The following is a 20579-nucleotide window of genomic DNA, read 5'->3' on the forward strand; positions in this document are numbered from 1 at the left end:
TTGTAGTTGAGTATACATAGCACGAGCTGTTAAAGCTCCGCCCTCTTCTGGAAAGTGGGCCGGGAGCAGCAGCTCATTTGCATTTAAAGGGACACACACAAAAACGCTGTGTTTTTGCTCACACCCAAATAGGGGCAAATTTAACAAGCTATAATAAATGATCTGTGGGCTATTTTGAGCTGAAACTTCACAGACACATTCTGGGGACACCAGAGACTTATAATACATCTTGTGAAAAGGAGCATAATAGGTCCTCTTTTAGCAATTGCCAATTTAAATCCAAACAGTGGCTTTTTTTGTCGGTCAGTGTATATTTATATATTATAAATTGTAATATTATAGTGCACAAGAGCTGCAAATACCCAGCAATGACAGACACGTTCAATGCATTTCCATTTCATTGTAATGATTACATAATCCCACGAAATGCATCTGCGCACTGTCCGAGACCCGTCAGTCTGCTGAACAAACACACACCCTTAGCATTTCCCTGCGGGAGCAACTGAGACAGCCTATCTCCCTGAAATACTGATGCAATCATTTCTGCTAAAGCCGTCAGCAGCTGATAATTATTACCCCTGCAGGAGCGTGTGACCAGTGACCACACACAACGCTGTGGCAAAACAGCCCATCATTACACAACGAATGCAGAGAGCTCCCGTTGACTCACACAAACAGCGGCAGCCCTCTGGACGGGATCTCAAGTAGAGTTTCACAGAATTAGTACGTGTGTAGTGCATGCTGGGTAATGGAGAATCGTGACTCACCCTGTAGGTGAAGAGGACTGATTTTGTGGATACACCTTTTTTTCCTCTGCCCACCTCTATTTCCACCTCTCCGGATCTGTACAGTGGTGCCGGCCCAATTTCACACACCACACTGCCACACAAACAAACACAGACAGGTTTATTTAAAAACAAAGGTCCAGATATTCAAGTAAAGTTCTAAAAATAACTAAGTAATCACACATTTTTCTGTAATTAATCGCGATTAATCGCATGTTAATATATATTTTTGTTTATAGAATTTCACATTGAATCTCCAAATCAATCATTAAAGATGAATAAATGAGCGTGTGATCATATAAAGTAATGCAGCAGAAGGACGCAAGGAAAAAATGGATGCTCCGTTAAATATTTTTAACACGTTAATCTGATTTTTTTTTCAGATTATATATATATATATATATATATATATATATATATATACAGTGGGTACGGAAAGTATTCAGACCTCCTTAAATTTTTCACTCTTTGTTATATTGCAGCCATTTGCTAAAATCATTTAAGTTCATTTTTTTCCTCATTAATGTACACACAACACCCCATATTGACAGAAAAACACAGAATTGTTGACATTTTTGCAGATTTATTAAAAAAGAAAAACTGAAATATCACATGGTCCTAAGTATTCAGACCCTTTGCTGTGACACTCATATATTTAACTCAGGCGCTGTCCATTTCTTCTGATCATCCTTGAGATGGTTCTACACCTTCATTTGAGTCCAGCTGTGTTTGATTATACTGAATGGACTTGATTAGGAAAGCCACACACCTGTCTATATAAGACCTTACAGCTCACAGTGCATGTCAGAGCAAATGAGAATCATGGGGTCAAAGGAACTACCTGAAGAGCTCAGAGACAGAATTGTGGCACAGATCTGGCCAAGGTTACAAAAAAAAATTAAAAGCTGAAGCTGTATTCAACCCAGAACATTTATTTAACCCTTAATGGATTCTAGACAGGGTCAACATGAGCAGAAGACAAGATTCATTAGTGCTGGACAAATTTTTTCCAACCAAAACATGCCGAAGAGATGCTATTGATTAACACCAGATTCATTACGTCTGAAATGTGCCAACTCAGAAATCTGATCTTCTGTCACCCCGAAATCTGGACGTCAACCTCCCCCAGACAGACTCTTCTGACAGTGATCTCTCTGAGAGCTTGTTTACCATTCTGAAGCCAAACTCTCCTGCTGAAAGATCCTTTTCAAACATGTTAGCAGCCAGACAAACACTCAGTCAGGCTGAACGCTCACAACAGAGTTGATAAACCCTGATGTAGAATCACTGACTCAGCCAAGCCTGACATTGCCTGTGAGAAAAGCTCATCGTTGTCTCTGTATCTACACAACATGCTCCGTATTTCAAAAGCGTACAAATCTAACGTTGTTCTACAAGAGGGAACACAAAGACAAACTCATGCACATTTAATATTCCATGCATAGTCACAAACATAATACAAAGCCTTGAGCAGAACATCTAAAAGATTATTTGGATCATTCTTGAGGGCATTTTTAGGTTTGAATTCTGGGTAATTATTTTTTAATAAAGCTTTGAATGAACCAGATTTCTCAAACAGGACATTTGCTGAAAATCAGGCCATTTGGTACCACAGAGATCTGCACGCTCAACGTCCAGCAGGAATTTCATTCAATACAGAACACAGTTTGTGCTAGAGTTCATGAAAAACTGCCAAAAAGCCACCAAATACACAAATGCAGTGAACATGAACCCACACAGGAGTAATCCCAGTTAGGCATTTTCCATGAGTGAACTACACTTTGGAGTAACACTGCACTTTTAAGAGCATTAAAAGGCACCAATCTATGACAACAATTAGATATGTTATAGATATTATTAGATATATAATAAAACTTAAAACTAACCTAGAATGAAGAGTAGCTAGTTTTAAACCCATCAAATGTTTGTATCCCACCTTAAAATGGTGATTTTGGCCTGTCCCACCTCAGTGGTCAGACACTCTCAATTTTATCTAAGTCATACAATCTCATAATTTTGACATCATCTGATATTCTATTTATAACAAATCATTTCAATTCATTTTACAAATATTTGAATGCAGAGAGCAGTTACCAAGTTAAAAAATTCAACCCTTTTACCTGAGTTTTTATAAGAAAAAATGACTTTTCTTTAGTTTTTGGGGAAATATAAGTTTATCAACAAGTATAAACCAATGCTAACCTGTACTGAGTGTTAGCTTAATTTTTATTTATTTTATTTATTTTCTGCTTTCCATTTCATTTATTTATTATTACACATAATATATTTTAGTGTTGTCACGATACTGGAATTTGCAATATACGACACCTTGAAAAATATCGATATTCAATACCATTTTTGATACCACGGGGAAAACTGCCATACCGTCATACAGATAATTTGTTATTATCTCATAATTTTTTAATAATTTGGGTTATCTTATCATGATATCTTACACACAGCACAAGGAGGCTTTATTTAAATGACTGAACTACATTTACAAAAAAATACAAGTAAACAGTCAGTAATAAAATAAGAACAAATAAACAAATTGGAAACGATAGCACAAATAAATACAATAGAATAAAGAGATAAATGAAATAAACAAGGTTTTAAGTTTTTCAGGAGGTAAAATAACAAAAAAAGAGATTAATGCTTATAATTAAAGTTACAAACGTTTTTCAGTCAAGAACAGCGAGTGATTTTCTCTTTGTCTTTTGCAGCAGGTTTATTAGGCTGCCGTCACTTTAAGAGTTTATGCACGGATCCAATATACTGTTACACAACATACTGTACGTTTTCTCTCAACTATTTACATTCCAAAACTGACTATATTTACCTGAATACTCAGCAAGGCTGGCATTTGACAATTTTGTATGTATTTGATTGTTTAATCGCAATATGCCACGAAAAAGATAACTCAAATTGGTACTCGTGAGCTGTTTGAGTGGCTTTATGTGAGCGCCACCTATATAAATCAGTGATGCACGCGCTTAAATGGTGTGAGCGTTTGTTGAGATAGTTTGTTCCTATGGAAGTTGAGCTTTATGCTCGTGCAAAAACGCTCAATTGGAATCGTTTCAGATATTTCAGCATCGATACAAATCGAAATATATATATATTTATTTTTATATAATTCTTTATTTATATATATATATATATATATATAAATAAAAAAGTGTTTGATTATGTATTAGTATTATGTATTTGTTTATTGTTTACTGCTATAAATGGACAAAAATCAGGGTTTTAAACCACTTTTTTTTGTAACAGGTTTGCAAAATTTGTGAGCTCTTTATATAAAATTACATTTTCTTCCATTTAGCACCTATTACCTATATAATAAATTTAAAAAAGAAGCCTTTTTTGAGCACTATTCATTGTAAGTGGCTCAGTTTTTGTGGATGTTACCTGGTTGAGACCGAGTAACGTTCCCGCAGGTGTTTGCACGGCACTCCTGCCACTATGATGTTTTTGATGTCGTCCTTCTGAATGCCCAGGTTCGAGCCCTTAATCGTGACAGCTATCCCTCCTTTCAGCGGCCCGTATCTCGGCGTGATCTGAAATACATTAAAAAAGATCCTAACCGTGGACTGCTCTGAGAAAAGACCACAGAGATGAGCTGTGATAACCAATCTAACAACAAGTAACAACAGTAAAAGATGATTTATTTCTATTTCCATCAGTAATTCAGCCATCAAATAGAACACGACCTAAGGTTTCTATAGATTTTTACTCTAAGAATTTGTGAAAGAGAATGAGTTATAAATTATAAATTAAAGTTATAAATTATTGCTTGAACTTTCTGAGTTGTGTTTTGAGTATTGACGATTGTCAAAACCACAACATGATCTTAGAAAATGTTACTGGCTCATTTAGGCCCATAAATGCCATCATTCGGTACTCACGTCAGTGATCTTGGGGTCGGGACACTCCTCCGGCTCTTTAGAGTCACAAAGTTGGTCGTACACACACAAGCTTTTCTGTGTGCACCACACACACTGATATTTAGGGTCGGCATTCTTACACAAGCTGCAGTCTTCACGTCCCAGAGAGCAGTTATACAGAGTGACTGAAAGACAACCGAGAGGAAACACACACGTCAAAACACCCAAAAGATCATTTAAAGCAGGGCTTGTCAACTGTGGCTAAATTTGGTTAGATACGTGGCTGCAGTGGCAAAATAATCTTCCACAGAAGAAAGTAAGTCATATGAGTTTGGAACGACATGAGAGTGAGTAAATGATGAAAAGTGAGTGAGAGCGATTACCACTAAGACTGCTGTCGATCTTCTTTCTTGTGTATTTGTCTCTTACGTGGAACAGAACGTTGGTCTCATGAGCTTTATCAAAGGAAAACTGGAAGAGACAGATCAGAGGGTGAGTCGACACTGACGGTTCTCTCCTCTACATTAAAGACTAGAGATGAATTACAGGCTGGAGACTTTCCAACAGGGGGAGCTACAATCTCAAACTCCCACAAGAGCCACTGAAGTGTAGGTAAGTGTCTCTCTTTGTTGGTAATTGGTTGCGTATAATTTAGCAGGAGCTTTATATATAAAAAGATTTACAGTACAGGAACAACAGTCTGCCTTGGGCAACATGCGGATAAAAAGAGAGACTGAAACTAACCTCATATCCGCTGAAAGAGTAGAAGGGTCCCGTCTCCGTCTTGACATCCTCCTCATTCTTCATCAGCTCCGTGCCGATGGTGAAATCACGACCCTGATGTGTCACAATTCACAAAATATCAGCTAAAAACCCTTTGTTCACATTTATTCACAGGTAGGAGGACAGGAAAGAATGGAAAACGACAAAAATACATAACCCAGATTCGTTTAGAGCAAAACATTATGATTATGAACAGATTATGAACACACTGGCAAAAAGAATAAAATAAAATAAAAAATTAATAATAAAATCATAATAAAATAATAATAATAAAATAATAATTATTTATATATATATATATATATATATATATATATATATATATATATATGTATAAAATAATAATAATAAAATAATAATTATTATATATATATATATATATATATATATATATATATATATAATTATTGAACATTAAAATCAGAAAAAGTTTAGTGTGATTAATTATATAAAACTTTTTTAAAAAAATTACAAAAATAAAATAAATAAATAAATAATAATAATAATAATAATAATAATAATAATAAAAGTCTTTGAATTATCTTAATTTGGAACTTTTCTAAGCAAATGTTAATATATACTGATTTTAAAAGTTAATAAATAATACTAGTATTTTATTTATATTCTGTAAGTTTCCTTAAATATCTCATGTAATTAATAATTATATATTATTTGTGATAATATATAATATTATTTGTAATTACATTACTTAATCATCATATTTAATCTTTATATCTTATGCAACTTCGTTTTGGAAAACAAGACAAACATACAGATTTATTGTATTGTATTGTATTGTATTGTATTGTATTGTATTGTATTGTATTGTATTGTATTGTATTGTATTGTATTGTATTGTATTGTATTTTTTATTTTATTTTATTTTATTTTATTTTATCCCTAGTGACCTTGAAGAATGACATTTACTGTTAAAAGGAGGCCAGGAAGCAGAACTCACCTTATACGGGTCCAGGTTGATGCCCTCAAAACTGATCCGTATTTTGTGTCCGACCGGGATAAGTACGGGATCTGGGTTCTCGAACCGCGGGCAGCTCTTGTTCTAGAACACACAGAAGATGGAGAAATCTGTTCTGCTGTACAGGAAAGTTGAGTCTGCTGAATTCCACACTAATCTATGGCAATCTTCTGAGCGATTCTTAATTTACATCCCACATAAATTAACGAGAATCCATTGAAACTGAAAAACTCATTAACCATGATGACGTGCATGAATGAAACAGTTTATTTACAGCTGAAATCTAATATATCCTCACTGACATTGGCGACTGTGTCTAATTGCATATAATCCATTTTTTCCATTCATTCTGTTGTTATTTTGCTGATTCAGCGAATGTGTTTCACAATAAAACTTTCTGAGTAAAGTCATTTACTTTGTGTCCATTTCATCAGCCACGTGTGACTGTTCCAGGAAGCAGCAAATATCAAACAGTGTGGAGGCCATTTCTGAAATTGCTAGCACTGTATATCGATAATTCAGCTTTATGCTTCAAGAAACGGTTTAAATAAATAAATAAAATGTCTGGACAAGTTGGACCTGGTGCTTGAAGATGAGAATCACATGAAACTAATCAAAGCGGCCCAATCAATGGCACTGAGAGCACACATACATCACCAGGACATTTACTCAATGACTGCTTTTTCATACATGTCATTTTTTGCACGTTTCCTCTTCTGCAATACTTTGCTACAACACTTCCTGTCAAGTTAGAATGACATTCAGAAGAGGTTCTCAAACCCTAAACTAACTAATCCCACCTGATTTTTATGGAATGCTTCCAAAATTGGAGGAAACATAGTTTTGATTACTCTATATATATATATATATATATAAAATATAATTTTATATATATAAAAATGCTGTCAAATCGATTAATTGCATCTAATGTAAGTTTGTGTATACACATACATATAAATATAATAATATACACACACACTTAAACACAAACTTTTATTGGTGATTAATTGATTTGACAGCACTAATATGTATACACACACACTAATGCTGTCAAATCAATTAACTTGCAATTAATCACATCTAACAGTCGCTGATAAGCTGCGTTTTTCTGCATTCCTTTTGATGTTCTTGTTTGTCTGTTTTAGTTTGTTTATTTTGATTAATTATATTTGTGTCAGTAAGTTGATTTGATTCTATACACACACACACACACACACACACACACACACACACACACACACACACACACACACACACACACACACACACACACACACACTGTATAAGTGTTGCTGAATCGATTAATCACATCTAACATAAAAGTTATGTGTGAGTACAAACACATTTATACATATATATAAATATAATAATATACACACAGGTAAACAAACTTTTATGTTGGATGCGATTAATCACGATTACTCGATTTGACTGCACTTACATATGTATATATATATATATATATATATTTATACACACACACACACATATATTAGTGCTGTCAAATCGATTAATCATGATTAATTGCATCTATCATAAAAGTTTGTTTACGTAATGTGTGTATACATATACAGTACACATAAATATAACAATATAAACACAAACAAACTTTTATGTTAGATGCGATTAATTGATTAATAACAACAACAATAATAATAACAAATGATTTGATAGCGCATATATATATATATATATATATATATATATATATATATATATATATATATATATATACACACATACATATATAGCCTATATATATATATATATATATATATAAAATATATTATACATACATATATATATATATAAATACATATACATATATACACATACACACATACATATATATAAAATATATTATACATACATATATATATATATAAATACATATACATATATACACATACATATATATAAAATATATTATACATACATATATATATATATATATATGTATGTATGTATATGTATATATATATATATATATATATATATATATACAAATACATATAGATACATACATATATATATATATATATATATATATATATATATATATATATATATATATATATATATATATATATATATATATGTATATGAAACACATTAAATTAGGAAGTAAAATGATTGTGGACAGCATTTAATGTTGATTTTTTGATTTTAATATGCTTTAAATACATTTTATGTTTTGGTGACACTACCTTTCAAAAGTTTGTGATTGGTAAAGTTTGTAATGTTTTGAAAGAATTCTCTTCTCTTCACCAGGGCTGCATTTATTTGATCAAAAATACAGTAAAAACAGAAATACTGTGAAATATTATTCCAATTTAAAATAACTTTTTTTATTTGAATATATTTTAAAATGTAATTTTTTCCTGTGATGAGAAAGCTGACTTTTTTTTCTCATTTTTTTTCAGGATTCTTTGAATTGAAAGTTCAATATAACAACATTTATTTGAAATAGTTTATAACAATCAATTTGATGCATCCTAGTGGAATTGAAGTATCAATTTCTTTCTTTCAAAAAAATAAAATAAAAAAAGAATACTGACTCCAGACTTTGGAAGGGCAGTGTATGTGTGCTAACCTGGGTAAAGAGGAGGAAAATGGTGCATGTGAGCTCGTTTGACTCTCATTTCAGTACCTGTCTGGGTTTGATTATATTGGCGCCGGTTTCTGCTTCGCTCAGATCCGTGCAGGTGTGCGCCGCAATGTTCCACTGACATCCCCAAGCGCTGCTCACACAGGAAGTGCATCTTCGGAGAAACATGCGGAACGATTAAACCAGAGGGCGGCAGAGGTTTCAAATCAGAGTTCTAGTTAAATTTTTCATCAGTGTGTAAATGTTTGGAGTAAAAGCATATAGTCCCAGTGCACTTCAAATAATACTCATTCATCAGCAATGTCCCTGAGCTCTTAAAAACACAAGGAGAAGGGGAAAAAAAAGAGATGAGAGATCGACTTTCATGTGTGATGAATGAATGAGAAACGAAAGCAATTTCCTGCTCTTGGAGGAAAAAAAAACGTAAGCAAGTCTCTATAGAAGCAAATTCAATTCCAGCTTCAGTGATGCATTACAATTTATGAGTAAACCTCATCGTTACAGATGCTCGTATTCATTATACACACACTGGTGTCAGCATAAAGCGTAGACACACACACACACACACACACACTCGCTGACAATAGAAGTAGAGACAGCAAACGTACGGTGTATTTTCTGCTTTCCGGACTGCCGCTGCACAGTTGTAGAACTTGTACTCGCTGGACGCGACCTCCACGCTATCGTTCACAAAGATGCGGACCGGAACCGCCACGAAATCTACAGAGACGCAGGGGGTCAGATTAGCCAATCATAGCAAAGGTTATCTGCACACAGATGTCTTAAAGATACAGTAGCAAAAACAACCTGAGGGTCAGAGAGAGGATGAAAAATGGTCATGAAACATCTTTGCTTCAAGAAACCCTGATAGACATAAATAGACTAAAAGCACCATATCTTCCAAATCTTCCAAAGCTTTGCGTGAGAAACAGGCTGAATTTGAACTCGTATTGAGTTTAACTGATTCAGTAAAACGAATCAGCTCAAAATTCATTCATATATCAGACAGCTCCAGTTTTTGAGTTAACAGCTAAATGGAGGTTAGTCATATGACCTTTTTTTATGGCGATTTTTGCTCTTTTTGTAGCTTGACAGATGTGGTGGAAATACAGGAATGTGAAATTTCTCCTTATGATTTTCCACAATAAATAACAGCATATGGGTTTGAAATAACATGTAAATAATAATAATAATAAAAAAATAAAATGCAAGAATAAATAATAAAAATTAATATTAAATGTATGTACTATTAACAATACATTTTATTGTTTTTTTTATAAATAAATGTTTATTATATATTACAAATAAAATAAATAATTATTTTTTTTATTTAAACCTGCTTTACAAACTTGATAAATTATACATATATATTATATGCAGCCAATTAATGAATGTACGAATGAATAAAAAAATAAAATTGTTTGTAAAATAATTTAAATAAAATAAAAACAACAATTAAGAACAATAAATTGTTTTTATAAATTATATTTATAATAACATTATTTATCACACACACACACACACACACACACACACACACACACACACACACACACACACACACACACACACACACACACACACACACACACACACACACACACACACACACACACACACACACACACACACACACACACACACACACACACACACACACAAACCAAAATGTATTCAGACACCTTGAACATTTCATTCATTAATGCAGTTTATTCACTATAGTTTAAAAACATTGTAATAAAATATGACAAGATCTCAGAGTTAAACTGTGTCAGAAAAAAAATATTCTTAATTATGTCAGATAACACTTAAGCAAAACATGTTCAGGTCAAACTGTCTGAATAATTTTTGTTTCCCAATTTTTATCAATTATTTTACTGGTAGTCCACTGTATGAAGAATTTTTGGGTAGAATATGTCACAGTTTACTTTATTTTGCTATCCTCACTTACATAAATGAACTATAGTGTCCTGAACACACTAGTAAAAATATATCAAAAATAGAATTAATAATTTTTGGTTTGACTGTGTGTATGTATATATATGTATATATATATATATATATATATATATATATATATATATATATATATATATATATATATATATATATATATATATATACACATAAAAATGTAAAAAAGAAAAAAAAAAAGTATTAAATTATATAAAAATAAAATGTATACAAATAATCTCACAATCATATTATATATATATATATATATATATATATATATATATATATATATATATATATATATATATATATATATATATATATATATATATATATATACACACACACAGACACACACACATATATATAAAAAAATATATAAACATACATATATACACACACAAAAAGTGTAAAAAAGTAAAAAAAAAATTTTCATTAAATTATATAAATATATAAATATATATATATATATATATATATCCTCCACAATTTAGACTACTGCTTTAAACTCCACTTCATTCTGGATTCAAACTGGATTGCTACGTTACATGTAGCCAAACAATAAATAAATAAAATATTAATAAAATAAATATTTAAAAATAATTCTTTATGAAATAAGTAAATATTATATAACTATAAGTATTTATAGAATAACTAAACTGTGTAAACAGTGTGTAGAGAGTCTGTAAACCTCTAAAAGGCTGTTGACAGTTCATGACGTACCTTGGTGTGCAGGTGTCGGGGGTATATGATGCTGTTCAGGTAAGCGGCAACTGATTCGGCCGTCCACCATCACGGCACTGCTGCGATAAGAGCCAAAGACGCAGTGGACGCGGTCGGAGTCTCTGAGAATCGGCAGCAATCGGACGTTTATCTCCACCTGAGGGACATTTTACAAACTCTGAACTCACACAGTTGTGTTGATATTACAGAAACCAGAAAACAATCCTTCATTTCAATCCCAGATCTTTGAAACCATTACATAGATTATACATTACACATGGTTTGGGGGTGTTCCATGCAATCCAATGCAAAATGTATGGCGTTATGATGATAAATGTGCTCTGCTCGTGTTTTAGAAAGAAGCTCAATGTGTTGAGGTGGAACTTATAGGTTTTCCACAAAACAACATTTCCAAACTTTGTCTGAATAATTCTCGACCTTCCATAAGAATGTTCTTGAACAAGTAACAACTTTTAAGCATGTCTCTCAATAAAACAGCTAGAATCCTGTTAACACACACAGCCCATAATCAAGTATTGCAATGAAGCGCAAAACACAACAGCAGCACCTTTAGAGCAGAATTCTAAACGTGCCATCAGCGCCCATTGTGTTTTCACCGTCTGTTCACCAATATGGCCTCATTGTGTGGGAGTCATGCTCAGCTTTTCTCATAATCAGCGCTGAGCAGTCTGGTTTAAAAATAAGACTCTGGTAATTGTGTCCGCGACACTCAGGCTGGTACCTGCTGGGACTTCAAGCAGCTGAGATTTGGCGGGTGGAAAGAGACGATTTTCACACACTGTTGGCTTGGACTCCACAGCCATCCGTTCTTTTCCTCCGCACGACTGCACTCCGATCGCCTGGTGCATCTACACAATCGATAACACATTACAACACAACGCCTCTCACGCAATTAAATACAACAATATTACAATACAACACTTGTGTTCTTTACACTGTAACTTTGTTTTCTGTAAATAATACAATAAAATTCAATGTTCAATTATATATACAAACACAATATTATACAATATAAATAATTTAATAAATTCAAATTTAAAATAATGAAATAGAATATATATATATATATATATATATATATATATATATATATATATATATATATATATATATATATATATATATATATATATATATATATATATATATATATATAAACACACCCACACACACACACGTATATGTGGTTTACGGGGACTCTCCATAGACGTAATGGTCTAAAACACTGTTTAGTATGTTTCTTTCTATCTATCTATCTATCTATCTATCTATCTATCTATCTATCTATCTATCTATCTATCTATCTATCTATCTATCTATCTATCTATCTATCTATCTATCTATCTATCTATCTATCTATATATATATATATATATATATATATATATATATATATATATATATATCTATATATCTATCTATATATATATATATATATATATATATATATATATATCTATATATATATATATATATATATATATATATATATATATATATATATATATATATATATATATACAGTACAGTCCAAAAGTTTGGAACCACTAAGATTTTTAATGTTTTTAAAAGAAGTTTCGTCTGCTCACCAAGGCTACATTTATTTAATTAAAAATACAGTAAAAAACAGTAATATTGTGAAATATTATTACAATTTAAAATAACTGTTTTCTATTTGAATATATTTCACAAAGTAATTTATTCCTGTGATGCAAAGCTGAATTTTCAGCATCGTTACTCCAGTCTTCAGTGTCACATGATCCTTCAGAAATCATTCTAATATGCTGATCTGCTGCTCAAGAAACATTTAATGTGTACAATTGTACAAAATATTTGTGTACAATATTTTTTTTCAGGATTATTTGATGAATAGAAAGTTCAAAAGAACAGTGTTTATCTGAAATCTAATCTTTTGTAACATTATAAATGTCTTTACTGCCACTTTTGATTGATTTAATGCATCCTTGCTGAATAAAAGTATTAATTTCTTTAATTTCTTTTCAAAAAAATTAAAATTAAAATTCTTACTGACCCCAAACTTTTGAACGGTAGTGTATAATGCTACAGAAGCTTTGTATTTCAGATAAATGCTGTTCTTTTGAACTTTCTATTCATCAAGGAATCCTGAAAAAAAAAGTATTCATCAAGGAAACCTGAAAAAAAAAAGTACACAACTGTTTTCAACATTGAAAATAATCATAAATGTTTCTTGAGCAGCAGATCAGCATATCAGAATGATTTCTGAAGGATCATGTGACACTGAAGACTGGAGTAACGATGCTGAAAATTCAGCTTTGATCACAGGAATAAATTAATTTGTCAAATATATTCAAATAGTACTGTACTATACTGTATATATATATATATATATATATATATATATATATATATATATATATATATATATATATATATATATAAATAATGCATTAAATTATACAATGCATATTTTATATATTTTTTAAAAAGGTTAATTATACATACAAAAATTTATTAAATTATATAAAAATAAAATATATACAAATAATCTCACAATTATATATATATATATATATATATTTACACACACACACACACACACACACACACACACACACACACACACACACACACACACACACACACACACACACACACATAAATGCCATTTTTAATTAATTCAAATTTAAAATATATATATTTACACACATACATACATTATATATATATATATATATATATATATATATATATATATATATATATATATATATATATATATATATATATATATATATATATATATATATATATATAAAAATATATCCTGTTTTTTATTTGCAGAGTACAGTGGAAATAGACAGGAAATACAGTGAGAGATGGAAGAATAGGGACCTATTTCTGGGTTAAAAACTTTATCTCCCATATGAGCACCAGGAAGACATAAGCTATATTTTAAGAATGTTAAAAACGCAGGTACCTTCCCTCCAGGACACACCAGCCACAGTATGGATCTCTCTGACTGACGCAGGTCTGGCAGTCCGTCTTCAGATGGCAGGCCTGTACGGACACCTTCGTGATCTGCATGAACACAAAATAATACAATGATTCATTAAAGCTGCACTCAATAGAGCTGTACTGACCAATCAACATCCGCAAAACCAATCACAATTCAGTAGGCAAATTGGAATGACGTCTGTTTTAAAAAGTTTTAAAACCCATGAAAAGTGAGGTAGTTTCTTAACTTTATACTGAAATGAACTGATCTAAACAAAGCCTGTATGTGAAGCAGTTCAAGCTGAATTAATTGCAGAAAATTACAGAGAAAACGACAAACAAAAAAGCTTGAGGGATTTCAATACATCACCGCCTCATAAACACTGCAATTACATCAATGTAAGGTCATAGACTCAGCAAGATGTACACTATACCGATGCCTTTTAAAAAATAATAATGTATATTTTGCCACCAACAGGAGCCGTAACAATAAAAGGCGCTGGAATAGTGGCAATCGTGTGTTTCCTGAGGTTGAGATAATCAAAGAGCTACTACTGAGCACACCGTCTATGATAAATGACTCCAGCCTCGTACCTTTTTCTCTGTGGTGATGTACAAGTGCGCCTTGGTTTTGTCAAAGAAAAGGTTCTTATTTACGTAGCCGCTGGTTTTGTAGCCTGGACCGGGGTTGTACGCCTCTGACTTGGTTGACAAATGTACCTGTGTAAAGAGAGAACAATAGACACAGAGAAGCCCACAATTAAAGAGTCGAGCACAGGACAGGACACATCTGTCATATTTACAGACCACACAAAACCCCCTCAGCCCGTCCCACGCACCTGAGCCACACCTGACATTGTGTCAAAACCCTCAACTAATGGCCTGCAAGCTGCGTAATGACCATAAACCTTGGCTCCGTTCGCAGGGAATTCACAAAAACCTCCATCCGGACTGGTTTTTATCCATCTATCACTCAATTATCTGTCTATTCTACAAATAATCAGCTCTAACAAAGCCTTTTTATTTGAGAGTAAGATTTGGACTCAAGTCGAGCGAGTTGTTCATTATTTCTAATATAATGTCTAATGTGTTTAGTTGTGTCTGGGGTTTCGTCAGTGATTTCTTTTTCTCTTTCATCCCTCTGTCAGAGATTCGCCACGTTCACCCTCGAATTCCCTCACCTGCCAAAGCCTAAACTAAAGCTTTGTGACGCGCCTGCTAAATCAGGTGTGTGATATCAGGTAGCTAGCTGGTTGAAGCGGTTCACTAATTGGTTGTCTCAAATTTCCAGAGATGTTCGTTTCCTCAACATTTCTTAAACAATGCCTAACACTCTGCTCTTGTTCCGCATCCTCCTACAGACTGTCAATTTGTGGTTATTTTTACATTGTGGAAAAGCTAGTTAAAGGGTTAGTTCACCCCAAAATGATTATTGTGTCATTTACTCATCCTCAGGTTGTTCCAAAAGTGTCAGACTTTCTTTTTTGGAGCACAAAAGGAGAAATTTTGAACACTGCACTTGTTGCTCTTTTCTGTGAAAATTTTAATTAATGAGGACTGAGGATTTTCTAAGTTTCAAAAAAACACTAAAGTGTCCTAAAAACAGTACACGTGACTTTTGCACTATATTTCAAGTCTTCTGAAATCATTCAACAACTGTAGGTGAGAAAAGCAAAAATGTAAGTCATTATTCATTAGGGCTGGGTAAAAAAATATCGATTTCTCGATTTGAATCGGTTCTCATTTTTATGAACCGATATTGATTCTTCAAATCCCAAGAATCGATTAGTCTAGTCTGTTTTCAGTTGATGAATGAACTGAACATTTTAGCGCACCTTCCATCCAATAAATGGCAATAAGGTTTGTGCTTTGTTACTTTAAGATATGAAATAAGTCTCAGATTTCAAACAATGTCCATTTTATTACAAAATTCAAAAAATAACCATTTTGGCGCTGTTTAATGTGGCGTGAGAGATCACTGAAGTGCCTCAGGTCAAGAGAGGCCGCAATGTGAAGCGCACGTGAACCGATTATCTCCTCCGCGAAATAAACATGAATGAACACATGAAGGTACGTTGAAAGATACAGTACAACTTACCGAAATCCGAATATGTTTCATGTAATCCCTCAGTGTTTCAACCATGGAAAGACGTCAATAAATGTCACGTAACGTCACATTTACCTCAGAAAACCATATTCAGTGACCATAAACTTGTTAGTCAGCTAGAAAAAAACATTTTCATTGAGAAAAATTGCTATGTACTGATCTTGATATATATCCAAAATAATCGATAGTGAATCAAATCGAATTGAATCCGAATTGAATCGAATTTTGAAGTTTGTGTCAATACCCAGCCCTATTATTCACTGATAATATATTCCTTCAGTGAGATTTGAACTCAAGAACTGAATCACTCCGATTCATGAATGAATCATTCAGGGGTGTGTTTCCCAAAGCGAACTATGGTCGCAAGTTCCGTCGTTACCAATAGAGTTCAATGGGACTTATGACCTGAGTTGGCTAACGATGCTTTCGGGATATGCACCCCAGAATATTTCTTCTAAAACTAGTGAACCAATGTCAAACACCTTCCCACATCCTGACATAGTCCGTGAATGAATCACTTGAGTGGTTTTGTGAAGTGCATCAAATGATTCACTAAAAAATATCTGAAACAAAAGATCCATTCACATTGCTACTTCCATCATGAATTCCCATAAACACACCAAGGAGAAGATTCAGTCAATAATAACTTAAATGTTAATCTTTTCCTCACAAATTTTTTTTTATATGACTCCAGAATATAGAGTTTTATAAAAGCTTTTTAAACATGTTAATATTTCTCGATCCTGTTTCCTTTAAATTCATTGTGATTCTTTTATTCATTGTAAAGCACTTTGGTCATCCTCAGTTGTGTTTAAATGTGCTCTATAAATGAACATTGACTGATTGATTGATTGATAGTTTTATGATGATTTTCGTCATTCTAAAGCTTGGCAGCACCAGCAGCAGGCCTCATTTACTTTCTTACTGTTCCACAGAAGACAATGCCATACAGGTTTGGAACGACATCTGGATAAGTAAAAGCTGACAGAATGTTCATTATTGGGTGAACAATCCCTTTAAATGAATAGTTCACATTCTGTATTGCTCTTCTTACATAACTAATGAACATCTAGAACACATTCCAACTTACTTATAAAGCAGTAAGACTCTATGGGGTTATGGCACCTCAGATGAGGGTTTGAGCACAGTGTGAATGTAGTTTCTAGAATTTAACACAACTTATCTCACCTTGATCACCTCTCCAGCACTGTGCCCCAGAAAGGCAATGGTGTGATCATTCTCGACAGCCACAGCCACTGCGGTCAGCAGGTTTTGTCTGATGAAGACAGGATTGGCCTTCAAGGCAAACTCCTGCCGACTGGCCAATGGAGACGGAAGAAAATCAGCTCCGCACTTATACTGGATCACAATGTCTTTCTGCAACATAACAAAGAGTAAAGGGAAACAGACACTTGAATATACAGGCACATGAAATATAATAAATGTACAACAAGTACTTACTTAAATATACAGTATGTTTCTGGACTTGTTGTCTTGTTAATCTTTCATGGAAATATAATTTGCTCTGACTCCAAGACATTTTTTTTTTTTTTTTTACATGTCTACATTTTTTCTTATATCTTCTTCCTTCACTGCATCACAGAAATAAAACAGGTTGCAAGAGAGCACATTTTGTACACCTCTACCCTTCGGGTGCTGTATGTTAAGCACAAAAAATTCCTTTCCTTTATTTCCAAGTAAATGATGGGTTTAAATCAGGACCGTAACCACCTTAGGCATTGAGGGGCATTGGATTCCAATCCAATAATTGGAAATTACACACCATTTTACTTTTTATTTATTTTCTTTAAATAAAAATAAAAAGGACGTGATGTCCTTTTTAACTGACAATTACAAAATTTGATAGAAGCTCATTATACATACACTGTTGAGAAGCTAAATATTGTTAGTTGCTAAACTGCACGGAAATAACTTTTCTGCCTCAAAACAGAAGTGTGTCATTGATCAATGTTATGAAAAGCTGCTACTTACAACGTGTTTGACACATGGCTCATCTTTACTGGATGTGTAGGGACTCTCCACAACTAATCTGTCGTCAATCTTGCCGTTGTCCGTGTAACAAGCGGTAACTATGGCCAACAGTTTCTGGTTGATGTTTTTAAGGGGGTACATACACAGAGCTGATTCAGTGGCCCCTTCCTCTGAGCTAGCCACCACAAACAGGACTTTATCCCATTCCCGAACATTCCCGTACTCTCCAGATTCGGACATGGCCTGAGCCAGCTCTTTCCCCGGCTCTGTCAAATACGCGGCCTGGACTTTATTATAGCGATTCTTCTGGCCGCAACTAAGCTGAAGCTCCGTGTACGAATAATAGTGATTGTCGTTCTCGCAGAGGCGTGAAACGAAAGTAAAGTTCTTGTTGTCCGTTCCACCAAGAGTGCGCGAAAAGAGGAAATAGACGAAGTTGTCGTTTTTGAAGGCAAAGCGGAAGTCGTGCAGGTACTTCGGCACGAAGGGAACTGCTTGAACCGTAGACGCCTCGATGATGCTCTCGAACACGACCCAGTCTCGATAGTTCTGCACGATTCTGGTGCTGATGAGTTTCGAGCTGTCCATGCTTCCATAGCCCTTGCCGACCAAAAAGACGTTGAATGGTTTATCGTCGATTTCGAGCGTGGCCATGACGCCCACTACGGAAACATGCTCTTCGGTGCTGGCGGCATAAGTCCGCTCCCCTTTGCTGTCGCTGTAGTATATCTGCTCTTTGACGTTGGTGAGGTTGAGCAGAGAGCAGATTCCTCGGTACAAACTCCCACAGACTATCAGTGACCCGTTAGCCGAATTAACCAGCAACAGTTTATTGGTGTTGTTGGTGTCTTTCAGGTCCTGGCAAGTAGACACAGGAGGTGTGCAACCCCTCGCATCTTTCTTAGGCCCCGTTTCTGCTCTGGCCTCAAGGTTCAATGAAGAGTCCAATTGATAAATAGCATTGACCGCACCCAGGTAAACAAGCCCGGTCTGGGAGTCCTGTGCCACGTTATTGATGGGCGTGTCTGTGGAAAACTCGAGTATGGGCTCTTCAGAGGATGCAGCGGTTACTTGTAGCACCAGTAGGACCGCTGGTAACCAGGTGGCCATTGCTGTAAAAAAAAAGGTTTGAATTAGAACAAATGAAAAAATGCTAAGTTCAGATGTTGGGGTCTCAGTGAGTATGAAGATGTTAATTAGTAGTGCTTGCTAAGGTAGAACCCTAAAAACCATTCAGAAACCCACTAAGACATCATACTAACCCCCAGAAAATACGTTAATACATGACATCCAGTCAAGACATCTTTTGCGGTCAAAACTGACTGCATCCACACAAGCAGTGTGCATATGATAGATTGTGTGCAGATAATGCTGCCTTAGCAAATCTGTTCTCGACAATGTACCTTTGTAAAAGTGGGGACTTACTAGCATTAAGAACAAATAGCCTATAGACAGAGACTGTGCATAGAGATTGATTTAAGTCTCAAAACCCCTCTTCAATACAAAAACATACCCCATGTGAGTTCTTGTTTTTAATGTTGATAATATATTATACGAGCAAGAATGCAATTTTCCCCAAATATCCACACGATTGTAAATGTGGCATTGAGTAACAAAAGGGTAATATCAAGTGATGTACAGTACATTTTAAACAGTATTGTCATTGTTTGCTCTATTTTGCAATGAAAAACTACTTCCAACGAAAGCCACAGCAAAACTGCAACACACAGCGGTATTTTGTAAACGAATCTGCAGCTTTGAACGA

The 20579-nt window shown here is 33.8% G+C and overlaps 1 protein-coding gene across 5 annotated transcripts in view; it reads right to left on the reverse strand.

Moving 5' to 3' along the window:
* The window catches only part of plxnb2b (plexin b2b), a 195003-nt gene that overhangs the window by 27678 nt on the left and 146746 nt on the right, over positions 1–20579 (reverse strand). For all 5 annotated transcript variants that reach the window (XM_067379119.1, XM_067379118.1, XM_067379115.1 and 2 more), the window contains 14 exons: positions 18815–19926; positions 18011–18199; positions 15310–15435; positions 14699–14799; positions 12461–12587; positions 11719–11875; positions 9648–9759; positions 9082–9193; positions 6414–6515; positions 5417–5509; positions 5056–5143; positions 4694–4857; positions 4197–4345; positions 768–879 (listed from right to left, as the gene is read on the reverse strand). In XM_067379119.1, coding sequence (XP_067235220.1) covers positions 768–879; positions 4197–4345; positions 4694–4857; positions 5056–5143; positions 5417–5509; positions 6414–6515; positions 9082–9193; positions 9648–9759; positions 11719–11875; positions 12461–12587; positions 14699–14799; positions 15310–15435; positions 18011–18199; positions 18815–19924 — 2742 coding nt within the window. In that variant the 5' untranslated portion in view covers positions 19925–19926. The remainder of the gene's footprint in view (positions 1–767; positions 880–4196; positions 4346–4693; positions 4858–5055; positions 5144–5416; positions 5510–6413; positions 6516–9081; positions 9194–9647; positions 9760–11718; positions 11876–12460; positions 12588–14698; positions 14800–15309; positions 15436–18010; positions 18200–18814; positions 19927–20579) is intronic.

This window comes from Chanodichthys erythropterus, chromosome 24 (genome assembly GCF_024489055.1).
Source record: "Chanodichthys erythropterus isolate Z2021 chromosome 24, ASM2448905v1, whole genome shotgun sequence".
NCBI classification, from domain to species: Eukaryota; Metazoa; Chordata; class Actinopteri; order Cypriniformes; family Xenocyprididae; genus Chanodichthys; species Chanodichthys erythropterus.